At 37.2% G+C, this 18174-nt stretch overlaps 1 protein-coding gene across 2 annotated transcripts in view; it reads right to left on the reverse strand.

Moving 5' to 3' along the window:
* Positions 1 to 1974: 1974 nt before the first annotated feature.
* LOC132744225 (metastasis-associated protein MTA3-like) overlaps positions 1975 to 18174 on the reverse strand; it is a 28306-nt gene continuing 12106 nt past the window's right edge. The window contains exons 5-19 of one of the 2 annotated variants that reach the window (XM_060732860.1): positions 17136 to 17253; positions 16630 to 16732; positions 15946 to 16045; positions 15459 to 15647; positions 14780 to 14913; positions 13765 to 13850; positions 13333 to 13449; positions 12332 to 12364; positions 12061 to 12122; positions 11361 to 11586; positions 10874 to 11068; positions 10101 to 10193; positions 9605 to 9675; positions 4473 to 4600; positions 1975 to 3472 (exon numbers count right to left, since the gene is read on the reverse strand). In XM_060732860.1, the coding sequence (XP_060588843.1) occupies positions 3361 to 3472; positions 4473 to 4600; positions 9605 to 9675; positions 10101 to 10193; positions 10874 to 11068; positions 11361 to 11586; positions 12061 to 12122; positions 12332 to 12364; positions 13333 to 13449; positions 13765 to 13850; positions 14780 to 14913; positions 15459 to 15647; positions 15946 to 16045; positions 16630 to 16732; positions 17136 to 17253 (1767 nt within the window). In that variant the 3' untranslated portion in view covers positions 1975 to 3360. The remainder of the gene's footprint in view (positions 3473 to 4472; positions 4601 to 9604; positions 9676 to 10100; positions 10194 to 10873; positions 11069 to 11360; positions 11587 to 12060; positions 12123 to 12331; positions 12365 to 13332; positions 13450 to 13764; positions 13851 to 14779; positions 14914 to 15458; positions 15648 to 15945; positions 16046 to 16629; positions 16733 to 17135; positions 17254 to 18174) is intronic. The other variant, XM_060732861.1, reaches the window with a different exon arrangement.

Here is an 18174-nt window from a genome sequence, read left to right on the forward strand (position 1 = left end):
ACAACTCTTTCGAGAATCATTAAAGCGCCAAGTCTATTATATTGACCTCCAAGTCAGAAGAACTTAAGTCTGCAGCTTGGCTTTCGTAAAATACTGACGAATTAGACACTATATATACAGTGAGGCCCTTAGTGTAGTCAGGGTCTTTCAAATAGAATTATAGTGAACAATTTCTTAATGGTAGGGAAAAGGAAAAGAGATAAGCGTCTGCATGCTTCAAGACACCAGTTACTGGCGACTACTTCCTTTTGTCGTGTGTGTGTTTTGTTGTTAGCTTTGCGACAAATACATTTCTGCGCGCATGATTTAACTTTCTTGAATCACATTATCTCGCTATTTTTATGTTAACATGTTGCTTTACAACATTTATTCATGAGGTTGATAGACCGACTGTTTCCTTTCTTGAAAATGAAATCTTTAAGGACTCGTCCTATCTTCCTGTGTTGAAGGTAATAGCAGCCAACATCAAAAATTTAACTTTAAATCAGTAATCTGATCAAAAATTTAAAAAGTAAACTCAATGTTAAATGAGAGTAGTACGAATGAATCAGTGAAAATATGGTCACTTGCTAATAATAAGAAACAAAGGCTAGTGTCGCATAAAAAGCAGGGATCGGCTTAAAGTGTCGAGTATTTTCGTATCAACCGGTTACCATACACATTTCCTATAATTTCAGTCATTTTTTTAATAACCTAATTTTTTTTTCCAAGAACGAACCAGGGACAAAAAGTGTGACCGGCAGCCGGATCGGAATTCCAATTAAAGTGTGTGCAATTTCAACATTTATCAAAGAATGCAATTGTCATGTAAAAAAAAACCCTACTGTATAAACAAAAACATGACCTGAAGCCAGTTTGTTTTCTTTCAATGTACATAATGTTTTCTGGTTGTAAACATTTAAGCTGGACTTAACAGTCATTTTATAGCATTATTAGGGTGTCTCTCTTTCTCGTTTAGTGCACACGCTTTCTATTACTTGGGGACCATTACGCCGCTTTAATAGAATGGAAGTGTCACATTGAAGGTTCCATGATTAGGTTTTTGCTTTCGGTTGCCATGGCAACCAGAGTTCTGCACGGAATTAAATTCTTTAAACAATTTTAAAGTTGACTACCAAAGGAACATTCCTGTGAAGTTTTGATGAAATTGGCTTAGCAGTTTATGAGATGTCGTTTAAAGTAAAAGTTTTACGGACGGACGACAAGCGATCACATATGCTCACCATGATTTTGGAGAATAAAGGGTACATGTATATTTGGAGTAAACATATTTATAAATTCATACATTGTAATCTCCCTTTGTATATGTACACTAATATATCTCCCTTTGTTATATGTACAATAATATTTTGTTATATGTACACTAATAAAAGGATTTTGACCCGAGGTGGTCCAAAACTGCGCTCTGCACATCTTCTCAGTAATATAAATATTTCTGCCAAATAGATTTAATTTCATTCTATTAATACAAAATGACTAAGTGTGACCTTGACCTTCACGAAGGTCAAACCTGCGCTCTGCACATCACACCGTCTCATTATGGTTATCATTTCTGCCTAGAAGTTTTAATTTCCTTCCATCGGCTCAAAAAGATACAGACCGGACACACAAATTCCTATATAAATCAATAAATCCCCATGGTTGGGCCCATTTTAATCGTAGAAAGTCCAAACTTGTGTTCTGGACACCTTCATATAAGTATAATATTTCTGCCAAAAAGTTTTAATTGACAAAGTGTGACTTTGACCTGACAATGGTCAAACCTGCGCTCAACATTTCTGCCAAGTTTCAATTTTCCTTCCACCAGTTCAAAAAATACAGACCTGAGAAGAAAACCTGCTAGCAGACGGACGGACAACCAGGTGCTTAACAATATACGCCGAAATTCATTTGGGCGTATAAAAAGGGCACACAGAATAAAAAAATTTCAGGACTTTTACTCTTAATTAAAGAAAAACAACACAAACACAAGTGTTCAGTGTGAATCATTTATCAACATTTCTGACATGAAAATAGACACAAAATAACAGCTGGCACAAATGTAAATTCTATATGACCACTTGAATTTCTTACTTTTCTTTGTTTTTATTATAATCTTGTTTGTCTTAAATGAATTCATTGCTTTAAAGTTTTGACATACTTAATAAGAATTTTGACACATCAATTATTTCATGCAACAAATACAACTAAAACATCATGAACAAGAGTATCAAGAAATTAAACAAGAGTTATCAAATACCTTCTAGAGTATTTTTTCCACATGTTAAAGCTGAATGCCTCCAGATGAGACATATAGTTCAATAAAATAAAACCTGGGGAAAATATACTAATATTTAAGGAAAATCAAACAGATTAAAGATTTAAATAATAATTCACATGTTGTATGCAAATAATGATCGATTGTTAAGTATTTCTCATTTTACTGCGTTAGGCAGTAAATGCTATTTAAAAAAAATATGTTGACCTCATTTTGGTAATTTACACGGGTTGTGTGTGCAATTTGTAATGTGTAAATTGCTTCTTTTTTTATTACTTCACAATATTTTACTTTAAAATAAAATTTCCATGAAAATTTGCATGAATCTGGAAAAACCGTGACATAAAATGATCATATAGTAAGGATGAATGTTATGAATGTGTTACCACTTGCCCGCCACTGTTGCTAATATTTAATACTCACACAAAGTATTCAGTCATGCAGTATCAATATGTTTCACACACATTTACTCCAGTATCTCTAAAACTGTTTTATATACATAATTAGTATTTACAATGTACCCCCCCGACAGCGTGCAATACCTTGAATATCATACCACACACAGATCAGGTATTCTTATGTTTATTGTCCAATTTTAGACCTGAATTGAATTTCTACCAGGACAGGTTCACACAGTCAACGACGATTTACAACTCAGTTGGTTTTTAATAACAGTTTGTACTAACATTCCATCTGCGATGAAGTAATCAACTCCTGTACAAAATATAACTCATAGTTCCAGTTAAACAATAAATATGGAAATGTATCAAATATAGAAAAAATATGAAGGTCTATCATAACACCTTTTTTTTTGATTTTCATAACAGTATATCCAATTCATTGGTCTACAATGACTGTAAATAAACATTTCATATCCAATAAGTTAACCTAAATTTAATCTTTACCAGGTGATTTTCATTAATTACTTTGTGCTCTTCATTTACACAATTTACTCCCCCTTTGAATAGATGCGAGTATGATGCACAGTTTGGTGTAGAGTAAATATAAATGGTTTTCATTGATTCTCAATTGTCACACAATATTCCTGATTTTTGGTAAGTTATCTCCCTTTATTTGTTTTCATTAGTTTTCCTTTTTTTGTCTCATTCCAGTACAACAATATCTTCACCAAGTTGAGGTTTAACACTGAGACTTCTCCATGGATTACGTGCAGCCCTCTTAAACTCATGAGTGTGAAGCTGTTTACGCAATTTCCTGCAAATAGAAACACACTTTATTAACCACAGAAATAAAAATTCAAAATTATATACACTGGAAACAACAGTAATATACCAATTACACAAGAACCATGTTAATATAGATACGGTAACTAAAAAATTGGGAAAAGCCATGCAATTATACAATTAGATCAGTGCAAATAGAGGGCCACATCTGCTGAAATATAAACATTTGAGCCGTGTCATGACAAAACCAACATAATGTGTTTGCCACCAGCATGGATCCAGACCAGCCTGCGCATCCGCGCAGTCTGATCAAGATCCATGCTGTTCGCTTATCAACTCTATTACAAGTAGAGAAACTGATAGCGAACAGCATGGATCCTGATCAGACTGCGCGGATGCGCAGGCTGGTCTGGATCCATGCTGGTCGCGAACCCATTATGTTGGTTTTTGTGAATGTCATAACACGGCTCATTTCACCTTAAAATCAGTGGTTAAATGAATCATTTTTGATAAACCAACTTTGGTTTATTTAATTCCACTTAGTACTACAAATATGTCGCACAATTCTGATCATTTACTGATTGGGCAGTTACCACAAATGAATACAGTATCAAAGTAGCATGTGATAATTTTTCCTGGTAACTATACCAGTACTTTTGTTACTAACAAATATATCAGTTAATTTACACAAGTAAGTGGTGAAAGATGATACTTTTGAATTTTTTATCTTCAACTTTTTCCTCACTTAATAACATGTATATAACCTAACAAATTTAAAAACCTGGAACTTGCACTTTTAAGAGCCAAACTCTGGGTCACCAAGAAGATTGATAAAATTAAATGAAGTTAATAACTTCATCAATGCACTGTTTCCAGTATATATCAGTAACATAATCTGCATCTTACATTTTTCTTAAAAGTAGGTTTGTGATATTTATCTTATGTTAAAACTCTGAAAACACCTCTTAAATTGTACAAGCAAAATTCACAGGGATGAAAAAAACACAGGGATATCATGAGTGACAACATACTTAGTTGCTGACGTGGCCATGAAATATACATCATCGGGCGCATCTATCCAGCTGATCATATGCATGCGAAAACCTTTGGATAACATCTTCCCACGGCCATTCATACTGTGGGTCATCAAATTACCACGCTGTAAAACACAACATCAGTGCAATCTCTCTAATATCATGCAAGGTGTGTACAAACCTCAATACTCATTCTGTATTTGGTATATATTACATTATAGCATAAAATCGGCTATTTTTCCCTATTTTGCCCATGTTATAACGGGACCAAAACCATGTGTTAACATAGTCACGCGCTCTTGTTATAGCCCGGTTTCACCTATGCGCAATACATACAGGGCCCAGTAAACAAACAAAAAAATGACGATTTGGCCTGTTTGCCAAAGAGTCATGTGCTCTTGTTATATTGAAATGGCCTCAATCGCATTTAATACGGCGAGCAGCATTCAAGTAACTATGCCGGAAATACGGCGTATATACATCGCTGCTAATCTTGGTTGTCGCCCTTTCTAAGAAACGGACAGTTGTCAATGTAAACAAATTACTGGCATTCAGTTTAACCCTCCGATTAACTTACAAAACAGGATAACACAAAATGAATATGAGAACATGTTGTTTTATTGATGCTTATGTTGATAAATGCTCTTTATATTTCTTTGAGAGAATAATGTTTAGTGCCTGATTTTTTTTATAAACTTGTGTGCTTGAAAAAACCCGATTCTGATGACGTCACTGATCATTTTTCTACCGTCAATCTGAAATCATTCTAAGAATTTCTGAGGGTCATGTTTTGTATTTGGAAGAGTAATGTAACGTTGTTGTTTTTTTTTCCTTGAGATAATATTTCTCCAATGTCAAGCTTTATAATATCAATTAAAATTCAAAATTTCGTTCGGTTCGTTGTTGGCCCCGGAAAAATAAAACGCATACGTAAAACATGTAGAATTGGATAAATACCGTCCAAGCACAAGGATTTAATGTATTGTGTTTTGTATTAAATATACATCATGAATCTGTTTTAAAATTTTATGCTATAATAGTGTCAACGCACGTTTATTTCGTGTTATAAAGTCTGCAGAGTCCCTCAGAACTGTTGGAGCCCTCGCCCTACCGGGCTCGGGCACCAACCGTTCCTCGGGACTCTGCAGACGTTATAACACGGAAAAACGTGCGTTAACCCTATATTATAGTTCCTACATACAAAAATGAGCAATTCCAATCAAACAATAAACTTAAATTCTCATATTCAAACATATTTCAATGGAAACAGAATTTTATTTAAAACTTAGTCCTTTCTGCTACTTTTTTCTCTTTGATTTAAAATCTACACCAAAATATATCCGGTAGTCCAAATTTCCAATAAGAATTTACTGCTTGCCTTTGCCTTTTGTCCATAATAATTTGACATACAAAATTATTTAAACGTATCAAAGAAAATTTCATACACTCAAATGGTTTTCAGATGAATTCTTCAAATTATAGTTAACATATAACCCTTATCCCACTCAATCAAAAATTGATTAGCCTTTGCCACCAGTATAGAGCCTGGTCAGACTGCACACCACCACTATAAAGCCCAGGCAAAATGCACACCACCAGTATAGAGCCTTGTCAGCCTGCACACAATCAGAAAAGAGCCCGGGCAGATTGCACACCACCAGTATAGAGCCAGGGCAGCCCGCACACAATCAGAAAAGAGCCCATGCAAAATTATCACCACCAGTATAGAGCCTTGTCAGCCTGCACACAATCAGAAAAGAGCCAGGGCAGATTGCACACCACAGTATAGAGCCTTGTCAGCCTGCACACAATCAGAAAAGAGCCAGGGCAGATTGCACACCACCAGTATAGAGCCTTGTCAGCCTGCACACAATCAGAAAAGAGCCCGGGCAGATTGCACACCACCAGTATAGAGCCAGGGCAGCCTGCACACAATCAGAAAAGAGCCAGGCAGATTGCACACCACCAGTATAGAGCCAGGGCAGCCTGCACACAATCAGAAAAGAGCCCGGGCAGATTGCACACCACCAGTATAGAGCCAGGGCAGCCTGCACACAATCAGAAAAAGAGCCCGGGCAGATTGCACACCACCAGTATAGAGCCTTGTCAGCCTGCACACCATCAGTATAGAGTCAGGGCAGCCTGCACATCACCAGTATAAAGCCAGGGCAGCCTGCACAACACCAGTATAAAGCCAGGGCAGCCTGCACACCACCAGTATAAAGCCAGGGCAACCTGCACACCACCAGTATAGAGTCAGGGTAGACTGCACAACACCAGTATAAAGTCAGGGCAGCCTGCACACCACCAGTATAAAGTCAGGGCAACCTGCACAACACCAGTATAAAGTCAGGGCAACCTGCACAACACCAGTATAAAGTCAGGGCAGCCTACACAACACCAGTAAAAAGTCAGGGCAACCTGCACAACACCAGTATAAGTCAGGGCAACCTGCACAACACCAGTATAAAGTCAGGGCAACCTGCACACCACCAGTATAGAGCCAGGGCAACCTGCACAACACCAGTATAAAGTCAGGGCAGCCTGCACACCACCAGTATAGAGTCAGGGTAGACTTGGAACACCACCAGTATAGAGTCAGGGTAGACTGCACAACACCAGTATAGAGCCAGGTAGCCTGCACACCAGTATAAAGCCAGGGCAACCTGCACAACACAGTATAAAGTCAGGGCAGCCTGCACACCACCAGTATAGAGCCAGGGCAGACTTGGAACACCACCAGTATAGAGTCAGGGTAGACTGCACACCACCAGTATAAAGTCAGGGCAGCCTGACACACCACCAGTATAAAGCCAGGGCAGACTTGGAACACCACCAGTATAGAGCCAGGGCAGACTTGGAACACCACCAGTATAGAGCCAGGGCAGACTTTGAACACCACCAGTATAGAGCCAGGGTAGACTGCACACCACAAGTATAAAGCCCAGGAAGCCTGCACACGACCAGTATAGAGTCCGGGCAGATTGCACACTTACCAGTATAAAGCCCAGACAGCCTGCACACCACCAGTATAAAGCCTGGGGAGCCTGCACACCATCAATATATGGCCCAGGCAAACTGCACACCACCAGTATAGAGCCCAGGAAGCCTGCACACCACCACTATTAAGCCCAGGCAGCCTGCACACCACCAGTATAAAGCCAGGGCACACTGCACACCACCACTATTAAGCCCAGGCAGCCTGCACACCACCAGTATAAAGCCAGGGCACACTGACACCACCAGTATAAAGCCAGGGCACACTGCACACCACAAGTATAGAGCCCAGGAAGCCTGCACACCACCAGTATAAAGCCAGGGCAACTTGCATACCACCAGCATAAAGCCTTGGCAGCCTGCACAACACCAGTATAAAGCGAGGGCAACCTGCATACCACCAGGATAAAGCCTGGGTAGCCTGTACACCACCAGTATAAAGCCAGGGCACACTGCACACCACCAGTATAGAGCCGGGCAGCCTGCACACCATCAGTACAGAGCTTGGGCAGATTGCACACCACCAGTACAGAGCCTGGCCAGCCTTCACACCATCAGTAACTGCACATGACCAGTATAGAGCCAGGGCAACCTGCACACAACAAGTATAGAGCCCTTGCAGATTGCACACCATCAGTATAGAGCCCAGGCAAACTGCACACCACCAGTATAAAGCCTAGGCAGCCTGCCACACCATCAATATATGGCCCAGGCAAAACTGCACACCAACAAGTATAAAAGGCCAGGGCACACTGCACACGACCAGTATATGAGCCCAGGAAGCCTGCACACGACCAGTTAGAGCCAGGGCAGATTGCACACCACCACTACAGAGCCCAGACAGCCTGCACCACCACGGGCAACCTGCACACCAACAGTATTAAGTCAGGGCAGCCTGCACACGACCAGTATAAAGCCAGGGCAACCTGCACACCACCAGTATAGAGCCAGGGCAGCCTGCACACCACCAGTATAAAGCCAGGGCAGTCTGCACACCACCAGTATAAAGCCAGGGCAGCCTGCACACCACCAGAATAGAGCCTGGGCAGTCTGCACAACACCAGAATAGAGGCCAGGGCAGCCTGCACACCACAAGTATAAAGCCTGGGCAGCCTGCACACTATCAGGAAAGAGCCCGGGGCAGATTGCACACCACCAGTATAGAGCCAGGGCAGCCTGCACACCACCAGTATAGAGAATGCAGACTTAACACCACCAGTATAAAGCCGGGTAGCCTGCACACCACTAGTATAGAGCCCGGGCAGCCTGCAGACTACAAGTATAGAGCCTGGGCAACCTGCACACAACAAGTATAGAGCCCTTGCAGATTGCACACCATCAGTATAGAGCCCAGGCAAACTGCACACCACCAGTATAAAGCCTAGGCAGCCTGCACACCATCAATATATGGCCCAGGCAAACTGCACACCAACAGTATAAAGCCAGGGCACACTGCACACGACCAGTATAGAGCCCAGGAAGCCTGCACACGACCAGTAGAGCCAGGGCAGATTGCACACCACCACTACAGAGCCCAGACAGCCTGCACACCACGGGCAACCTGCACACCAACAGTATTAAGTCAGGGCAGCCTGCACACGACCAGTATAAAGCCAGGGCAACCTGCACACCACCAGTATAGAGCCAGGGCAGCCTGCACACCACCAGTATAAAGCCAGGGCAGTCTGCACACCACCAGTATAAAGCCAGGGCAGCCTGCACACCACCAGAATAGAGCCTGGGCAGTCTGCACAACACCAGAATAGAGCCAGGGCAGCCTGCACACCATCAGTATAAAGCCAGGGCAGCCTGCACACCACCAGTATAGAGAATGCAGACTTAACACCACCAGTATAAAGCCGGGTAGCCTGCACACCACTAGTATAGAGCCCGGGCAGCCTGCAGACTACAAGTATAGAGCCTGAGACCCTTTCAAATCCATGAAGTCTGACCAGGATCTATATTGTTGATTGACTAACCCTAAATTTTCATCTTGTTACCTCAAAATTGATATTGGGCATTTTTTACATGTAAAGTGGACAAGTCCATTTAAGAAATTTAGCAGATTAGGGGTTAAAAGAAAGGTGCATGTAACCATTGTGATTTTCCAAATAAAAAATAATAAAACTTACAATTTGTGGTCTCATGGCAAGGCTGGCTTGTTGTCTTATTACTCCCATACTGGGCCTCTTTGCAGGAGGACCTGAAATGTTAAGACAAATGGCATCCACAATATTTTTCTTTTTGAAATGAAATAATCACTTATCCAATTAGTCATTAGGACATGACCTTATTAGCCAAAATATATCTTGGATTTGAAGACATTCACTACATTCAGCTATTAGTTGGTCAGTATTTTTGAGTATTTTGGTCTTAAAGTTCTTAATTTGGACAAGATGCTGTTCTAAATTCAAAGCAGAATATATCAATGTGTTAAATTCAGTCAGGAAAGTGTTTAACCTACATGTAGCTTTGATCTTGGTAAGCTGATCAGATAAAGTACAACAAAATACTGAATTGATATTTTCCATTGTTTTCTAATTTCTGTATATAGACTGCAAGTTAAAATTTTATTTAAATTTTATTTTGTTAATGAGTAACAACAAATACAAACTGGTAATAACATACCTGAATCCATTCCATTGGTGTTTTCATAACCTCTTTTCTTCATGATTGAAGGTCCTTGATTAGGGGACTTGTTCACAACATCCAACGGTTTTTCTGAAAATAAAATTCAACATTTTGATAACATTATAAACCAAGATTAAGTAAAGTATGAAAGTAAGTAAAGTCCACATGTAACCATGATACTCTAACATACTTTAACTCTTTACACACTTTTATACAAATCTAAACTTTTTAATATCAAGGATCTTTCAATGTCAAAGTCACACTGAAGAGCTTAGTAAGAAATGCTTTAATTCTACATACTGGGACCTTGGACGTTACAATTTTAATACAGCTTGTCTTAGGCCACTAATACTACAGCAATGTATTACAAAATAATTTGACACTTATGTATAAATAAAAGTGAGAACTGATTTTATTAGAATGTCACCATGTTTTATTTACAGATCTATACCAATAATATACATTCATCTACTTTCAATTTTAACGATTCCCAAACCTGATTCGCAAAATTTTTCCAGTGAAATAATAACAATAAAAGAGCTATCTGTAAGACAGTGTGCTCGACTAATCTCATTGCTTGACAGTAAGACAAGGTACATTACTGTGTCCATCATGTTTCATTATTACATAGAACAAGTGTGTGAAGTTTCAACCCATTCCCTTCAGTTGTTGGAGATACCAACTTGCACACAAAAACTAAACCAAAATGTAACCCTGATGGTTGTACAACCCTATCCTTCCAATAGTCAAGCTAAAAATTGTAAACTTACGTTTTGAAGGTGAAAGTGGAGGAAAGAACAGTTTTTCTGGTTGTTTTGCAGGACCATCAGGTCTTTCTAAGATAGCTGGTTTTTCCTGGGTGACATCTATTCCAAGTCGTTTAACTATTGGTTGTATCCGACTCCTTGTTGACATGTGCTTTGGCAACTTAAAATTACCTCCCCTGTCCGTCAATCTTGATTGGCCTGAGAAAAACAAGAAGATGTAATTCTATTCTATAACATGTGTTGGCATTTGGTTTTATCTTAACGGTTTCAATTTACTCAAATGTTTCAAAAGTTATTATGAATATCACAGGTTGCCTCAAGAAATTGTCCATGCATATGAAAACTATGAGATTAGAATGTACCATGTCAAGCTTCCAAACGCAGCTCCATACAATTTAATCAAAGGATCACTACACAGACTAGTCAAAAGGGCGAAATATCTAGTACTATGCTACATGACTTTAGAAAGAACAATGTAAAGATAACTCACATTCTGTCTTTATTGTGGTGATGTTTATTGGTATAAATGGAGATCGTGCTGCATGTCGTGGTCGGAGAAGATCATTACATAAATATCTGGAGATTCGGGTTAGTGGCGTCGTCACCAAACAGAATGCTGCTCGTGTTTTCATGACAGGACGTGGACTGCCCGCTCTTATTGCAAGTCCATGGGCAGTTGCTAAATGTCGTGCCAAATGGGCTTTTAATCGGAATTCCTACATAAAAACAAAACAAAATAATACCATTAGATTTAAAAGTACAAATAACATATTCATAGTAAAACTCAAAGTGATCTTAAGATTTATAATTATCTACTACACAAATTTTTCTATCTCCAACGTTTTGAGGGGTTAAACCCCTCTTTATCAAGGAGTTACTGTTTATTTTTATATAAATCACATATTTATCTTCTTACATGTCTTATCTTTAACTATGTTATGCAGATAGATCTTAAGATTAAAACTATAATATACAATAGTATTTCATACATAGTGATCACAATATACACATACCAGGAAACTTTTCAGTGGGACTCATTTACTAGATACAGCTTTCAATTTGTAAGGTTTCGAGTTCCGAGATTTTTTCCAACCAAAATACACATAACAATAGATTTTTTTGTTAAAATCCATGTACTATGAATTTAGTTTCATTTGTTAACTTATAAATGCCTGTCAAGCAAAATTTACCTTTCCACAACCAGTGATTGTACATCGATGTAATCTTAAAAGATTGTTGTGTGCTACCCTCTCTGAAATACATAATGATTCAACATGTCACAAACTATCAAATGATGTCAGTTGTTTTTTGATGAAATATAATCATTCTGTATTTCTTTATATTACCATACCTTTAATATAGAAAAGACCTTTTGCCACAACCTCGCTTTAATAAACTTTCATATCCTCGTTTAATATATATAGCTACATGAAATGTCAATATAAGCTTAAAGAACCTTACCTTGTCTCTGGGCAGGAGGGGGCCTTTCTCCATCTATAATACAAATATCATATATTTCATTTATTATATACAAGTAAATGGCGATTAATATATACAAGTAAATGGTGTATGTTCCATTATATAAACACTTTTAACTTTTACCCAGCTAGAACTGTAAGTGATTACCCTTTGACACTAGTATAGAGCCAACAGTATAGCTGACCAACCCAAATTTTTATCTTGATATCCCCATAATAAATTATTGACAGTACCATAATGAAAACTAGACAAGTCCATTAAGAAATTAAGCAGGGTAAGGGTTTCTGATTTACAATGTACAGTGATCTTTTATCTTAAAAAAAGTAGAAAAAACCAAGAATCCTCATTGGTAGCACCATTTAATTTGTATAATTTATCCGATAGTTTTACCACAGAAAAATTAATTTTTACTGCATTTGTTTTGTTAGTTTCTTTTAAAGTCATGCTTTTAAGTGAAACTGTTACGGTTATTCTTTTCCAGCCATACTGATGAAGGAAGATATAAAACAACCCTCCTTGCATTCTTTCAGCTCCAAACAGGCACTCAAGTTTAATACTTCAGTAAGATAGTTTCCTCTTTTGACAAAATCCAAAGTCTCAGGTGTGATTTAAACACAAAGAAATGAATTGAAGTAATTCAATTAAAGTTGGCAACATTAACCACATGGCAACTGATACCCCCTAACTGCATTATCCCTTAGCTTGCTTTTGGCATCTGTTTTTTCCCAAGCAACCAGTGCAGACCAAGATCAGTCTGCACTTCTGTGCTGTCTGATCATGACCTGCACTATTCTCTATTCAGTCAGTAAAAATTTTCAAATTATTTCTGGTTTTGATGGCCAAGTCAAATTAAGATATGTAGTGGTTCAAGAATTTGAGCTGCAATTCACAACAACAATCCAATGAAACACATGTCACATGAATTCCAATTTCTTTACCAATATTAAAACCAATATTTATGTATATACAATAATTCGACATACCAAGCCGAGTTGGCATTTTTAATCCACCATACTTTTTCCAGTAGATCCAACAAGATGAACACAATCTACACTGCATGTGAGTTGGTCCCCATGCATACCACTGAGTTGAATGGGCAGCTTAAATAGAACAAATTATTATATGAGCCGCGTCATGACAAAACCAACGTTATGCGTTTGCGAACAGCATGGATCCAGACCAGCCTGGGCATCCGCGCAGTCTGATCAGGATCCATACTGTTCGCTATCAGTTTCTCTTCCATTTAATATGTAGGATAGTTAGCAGTCTATGATACTATTCAAGGAAAGCAAGTAAAGTCTGACAGCTAGAGTAAAAACATTAAATGTCTTGTTTTAAACATTTTATTATTAAAGAATCAACCATTTATTTTATAAGACGTGTAGAAACTTCAATAGTAATGAAGTAATAGTTACCATAGCAGCTTTCACATGCCCTCCCCGACACCTGACCATCTATTCCATTCATTTTACCATTGATAGCTGCTGGATTAGGCTTGTTGCTAAAATATACATTGTCAATATGATATCATAAAGAAGAAATCTTCAAGTATAACAAGCAATACATAGCAATTTTTTTGTGTTATGCTGGATGGCATAATGATGAATAAAATTATTTTGTTTTGCTTGATTTCATAATGGTCATCAAAAGTATTTTCTGTTTTGCTAGAGACTAAGAGTGCATAATGACCAAAAAGAAAACTATTTCTTTCTTGTCTACAATGTATAATGGGTAATAAATGTATTTTTTCTGTTCTGCTAGAGTACATAATGGCAAATGATACTGTATGTGTATTTAAATTCGCGGAAGCAAATTTTCGCGGAAAGGACCACTTTGGGGGGTCTATACAAATATTCGCGCTATTTTGAATTCGCGGAGTTGACTGCCGAAAATCATAAATTCGCGTTGACCACTCAAGGAAAATTACAGAACTGTCATCATCGCGGGAGTTCACAGTTATTTTCAATATCAGGTGTCGAACAATACGCTATTGTACAGAATAAAAGACACTGTCTAGCGGACAGATTATAGCAAAACAAAAGAATGCCCGTGCATGATTTTTCACATTTTGCGTCACAAACGTCTTGACAACTGATCAGATCATGTTTTGGTTTTTCCTAACAAACAATACAAAAGAAACACAATCATAACGATTTAAATGATGAATAACTTGGAAAACAAACACAATTACTCAGAAAACATTTAAATAAAAGTGTGAAAGCATATCACACACTGATATACATTGTTCTATAGAAGCGCGAAAATATGACTATTAAGAAATTATTGGTGTAGAAATATTCGCGCTAAACATGAATTCGCGGATTGAATGTCACCGCGAAGATCGCGAAAATTTGAAGCCCGCGAATATTTCTACACATACAGTATACTGTAGACATAGGAAATGTGACCTATTTTGTAAGATTTACTTACTAGTTGGGAATGTAGACTTGCTTCAACTTGCTCTCTGCCTCAGCCGCTTTGATTCTTTTCTGTTGAACATATCTATCTGTTGTCTTCCACATATAATAATACTCAATAATACTTTTTAAGGATTTCCATGGTAACTGCAACACAACAAGGAAATAGTTTAAATATTGGAGATTTAGAATATCATATGCTGACAAGTTTACAATAAGAGTTTTCAAGATTAAGTAATGGTAGTTCAATCAACAACTAAACAAAAATCACAAAATCTTGAAAATATGCACTTCATGACATCCTCCTTCATAACAATCGTTGAAAGTCTGGTAGAAATTCCTAGAGAAATGTTTGAGTAGCAAATGACAGAAACTGATTATGCTAAGCTGAAATGTCCGCTGACATTCAAAATCAAACTCAGACTTTTCAGTTTGAAAATCTTACAAAATAATCATTAAAGTACTTCATACTGATTACAAATGAATGATTATCAAAACTTTTTACTTACCCATGATCCATACCTTTATAGGATACATTGCAATTTTTCATGATTTTAAAGATTTCAGTATCAAAATGCTTTAATCAACAGTCTATAGCCCTATAATCAACATAAAACAGCCAATTTCACATGGCCTCTGGTGAACAGGAGATTTCAAAGAGCAAAATAATCCTTATTCATAATAAAACTTACAAAGTCTTGTCTAATATCATTGAAATCTTTGCCATATTTGTCTAACGCTTCCTCAAATAGGTTTGCTTCTGATGCTGACCATTCTTCCATCTCGTCCCGACACAAGACTGGTCCACCAGGTGGCACTAGACTACCTATAGCTTTCCCTATATCATAACTACTACCATGTAGTGTGTGCATTGCATTGAACTGGAATTACAAAATGTGTGTTGTGTGTTTGTTTGGATTTCGTATACAAAGGTTGTGTCTATTCAAAACACAATAACCAAATATCATTGCATTTTGGCATTGCAAAATAATTTTAATGTACAGAAAGACTGTGTTTTTGCATCAATAAGATACAATTAATAAAGTAAAACTTTGCATGCACAACTGTATGCACAACTGCTAAACTAATACAAGTAGATTTTTTTGTTATTATTTAGGTTACCTCCCTTAGATCACAATTATATTTACCAGTGTTATATTAGATCACAATTATATTTACCAGTGTTATATCTCTACTTGCTGCAGCAGAACTCATATGAAGACTAGGTTGACGTACTGTACTTGTGCAGTCCAGTGCACGTGCAAATGTTCCTACAGATCTGATAAATAAAATATACCATAAAAATACAAAATGGAAGTAACATTTTAAAACGAGACTCATAATTTAAATTGAAATGAACAACCATCTGTTATAAAGATTTAGCATTTTTCCATTAAGAACAATTTTTCTAATAAGTTAAAAGTTCAGTACAACACAAATAAATTTATATGACAAATTTGTCTGCGTTGATCATTTATCCGCTTAGCTTAATAGGGAGAGCTTTGGATAAGTAAATCTGGGGTTGCTTTTTTATCCTTGGGTGAGGCATTTGGTCCCTGTGACAATTGATTTTCAGACATAGTCTAATGGTCACTGTTTCAGAAAAGCAGTTTAAGTGGCTTGATTGCCAAGACATGACCAGAAATGTGTTGAAATTTGTGTAAAAACCAGAAAACAAACAAAATGAACTGGACTGGTCAACTCAATAAAACTTTTTGATAAGCTGTCTCAAAATAAAAATGCTTTAAAATAATGAGCAGCCATCAGAGTAGAATATACATCTATAATGGAGGCATAGATCTGACAATACTGCAGCTATTATTATATAGAGTTAAATAAAAATCAAATGAAAAGAAAACAAACCTTGCTATAACAAGAAACTGGTCTATATTTTTATCTGAAAGTTTACATTCTGGGTCCCATATTAATTTCTCTAACTCCTCCATCTTTCGGCCATCTGTTTCACCTGCAGAGACAATTATCATTTCCAGTATTAACTATTCCTTTACAGTTTTTTGGCCATTTCTTTTGGTTCATATATTTAAAGAAATATCGCAGCATTTTAAGCCCACCTGCCCGGAATACATATTTTTCTCCCAACATTTTTTCTTCATTTATCAACATGCACAGTAAATTGAACAAGATAATTTCCCTATTTAGCTTATTCAATCCCCATTTTTTTCTCTCTCCTATGGGTCTGGACCTCTTTTTCCCCATAAAAAAAATAAAAGAAAAACTGACTCTGTCTGTTTCTAGCATAATCCATTAATCAAGAAAAAATAAGCAAATTCACACAATGTTGTTTAACATACTTTAACAACTATTTGAAGTTCTGATATTAATCATTATCAGTGTACATTTGTACTCACCATCTTTTAATAATGGTTGAATATCACACTGGTATTTAGGTCCCACTCTGATTTCTCCTTTGTCTGCTAGTAAAGTCTTCTGCTGTGGATCATAGACCAACGAATAAAAGAACATATCCTGAAATAATAAAAAGCAATCATAATTAATAACACATTACCTGCTCGCAGCAACTGACTCTACAACTGGGACCAGTTCAGGCCAACATATGTGCCGACTGATCATGCTCTGCACTGTTTGCCTTGCCACATTTTAATGTGAAGTTGGTAATGATAATTAATCCAATTTGTTCTACATGTACAACCATTGATGGCCAAACTTTATTGCTCAAAGATTTTCTTACAATGTTCAATGTCCAGTCAGACATTTTTTAAGCAAGTTATGAATTCATGCATGGGCATCTTTTCATACCATAAGAATAGATTCCAAGCAGGCCAATGACACTGGCTTAAAACCAGGCTACAAGTCTGCATAGCCCTACACTTTGTTATTCTACTTTATCATTTTCATAATTATATCACTCAAACTTTTGACAAAGGCAGTGTTATAACTCCTGTACAATGTTAGCATGATGTCATGAAACTGATAAGAATTTCAATTGCATGCAAATACCATTAACTTTCTAAAATAAAACAAGACCTGTCCACGTACAGTGTGCTCCAATTTTCACAGTGCTGGATAGTAATAAAACAAGGAACATAGGCATTACTCTGTAAAAGTGCTTATCAGACTTACTTGCCCTTGATAGTCAACAAATATTTCAAGTTTGTAGAGAATAACTTTAACAGTTTTTAAGAAAAAGGCAAATACTGGTAACTTTGTAAAAAATTAATTTTCCTTTTAAAATGGTGTCCTTTTATGACAATTAACATGTATACCAAGTTTGACATGAATTGTTTTTATTGTTTCTGAGAAAATGGACCTTAAGGCTTAATGAAAAGGTTAACCAACACTGATGCCAACATAAACGCAGATGAGAGTCACAACAATAGCTCCAAAAGTTAAGTGGAGCTAAAAAAACAGACAGCTTGTATACATGTA

The sequence above is a fragment of the Ruditapes philippinarum genome, unplaced genomic scaffold (genome assembly GCF_026571515.1).
Source record: "Ruditapes philippinarum isolate M1 unplaced genomic scaffold, ASM2657151v2 ctg1491_1_1_1_1, whole genome shotgun sequence".
Classification (NCBI taxonomy): domain Eukaryota; kingdom Metazoa; phylum Mollusca; class Bivalvia; order Venerida; family Veneridae; genus Ruditapes; species Ruditapes philippinarum.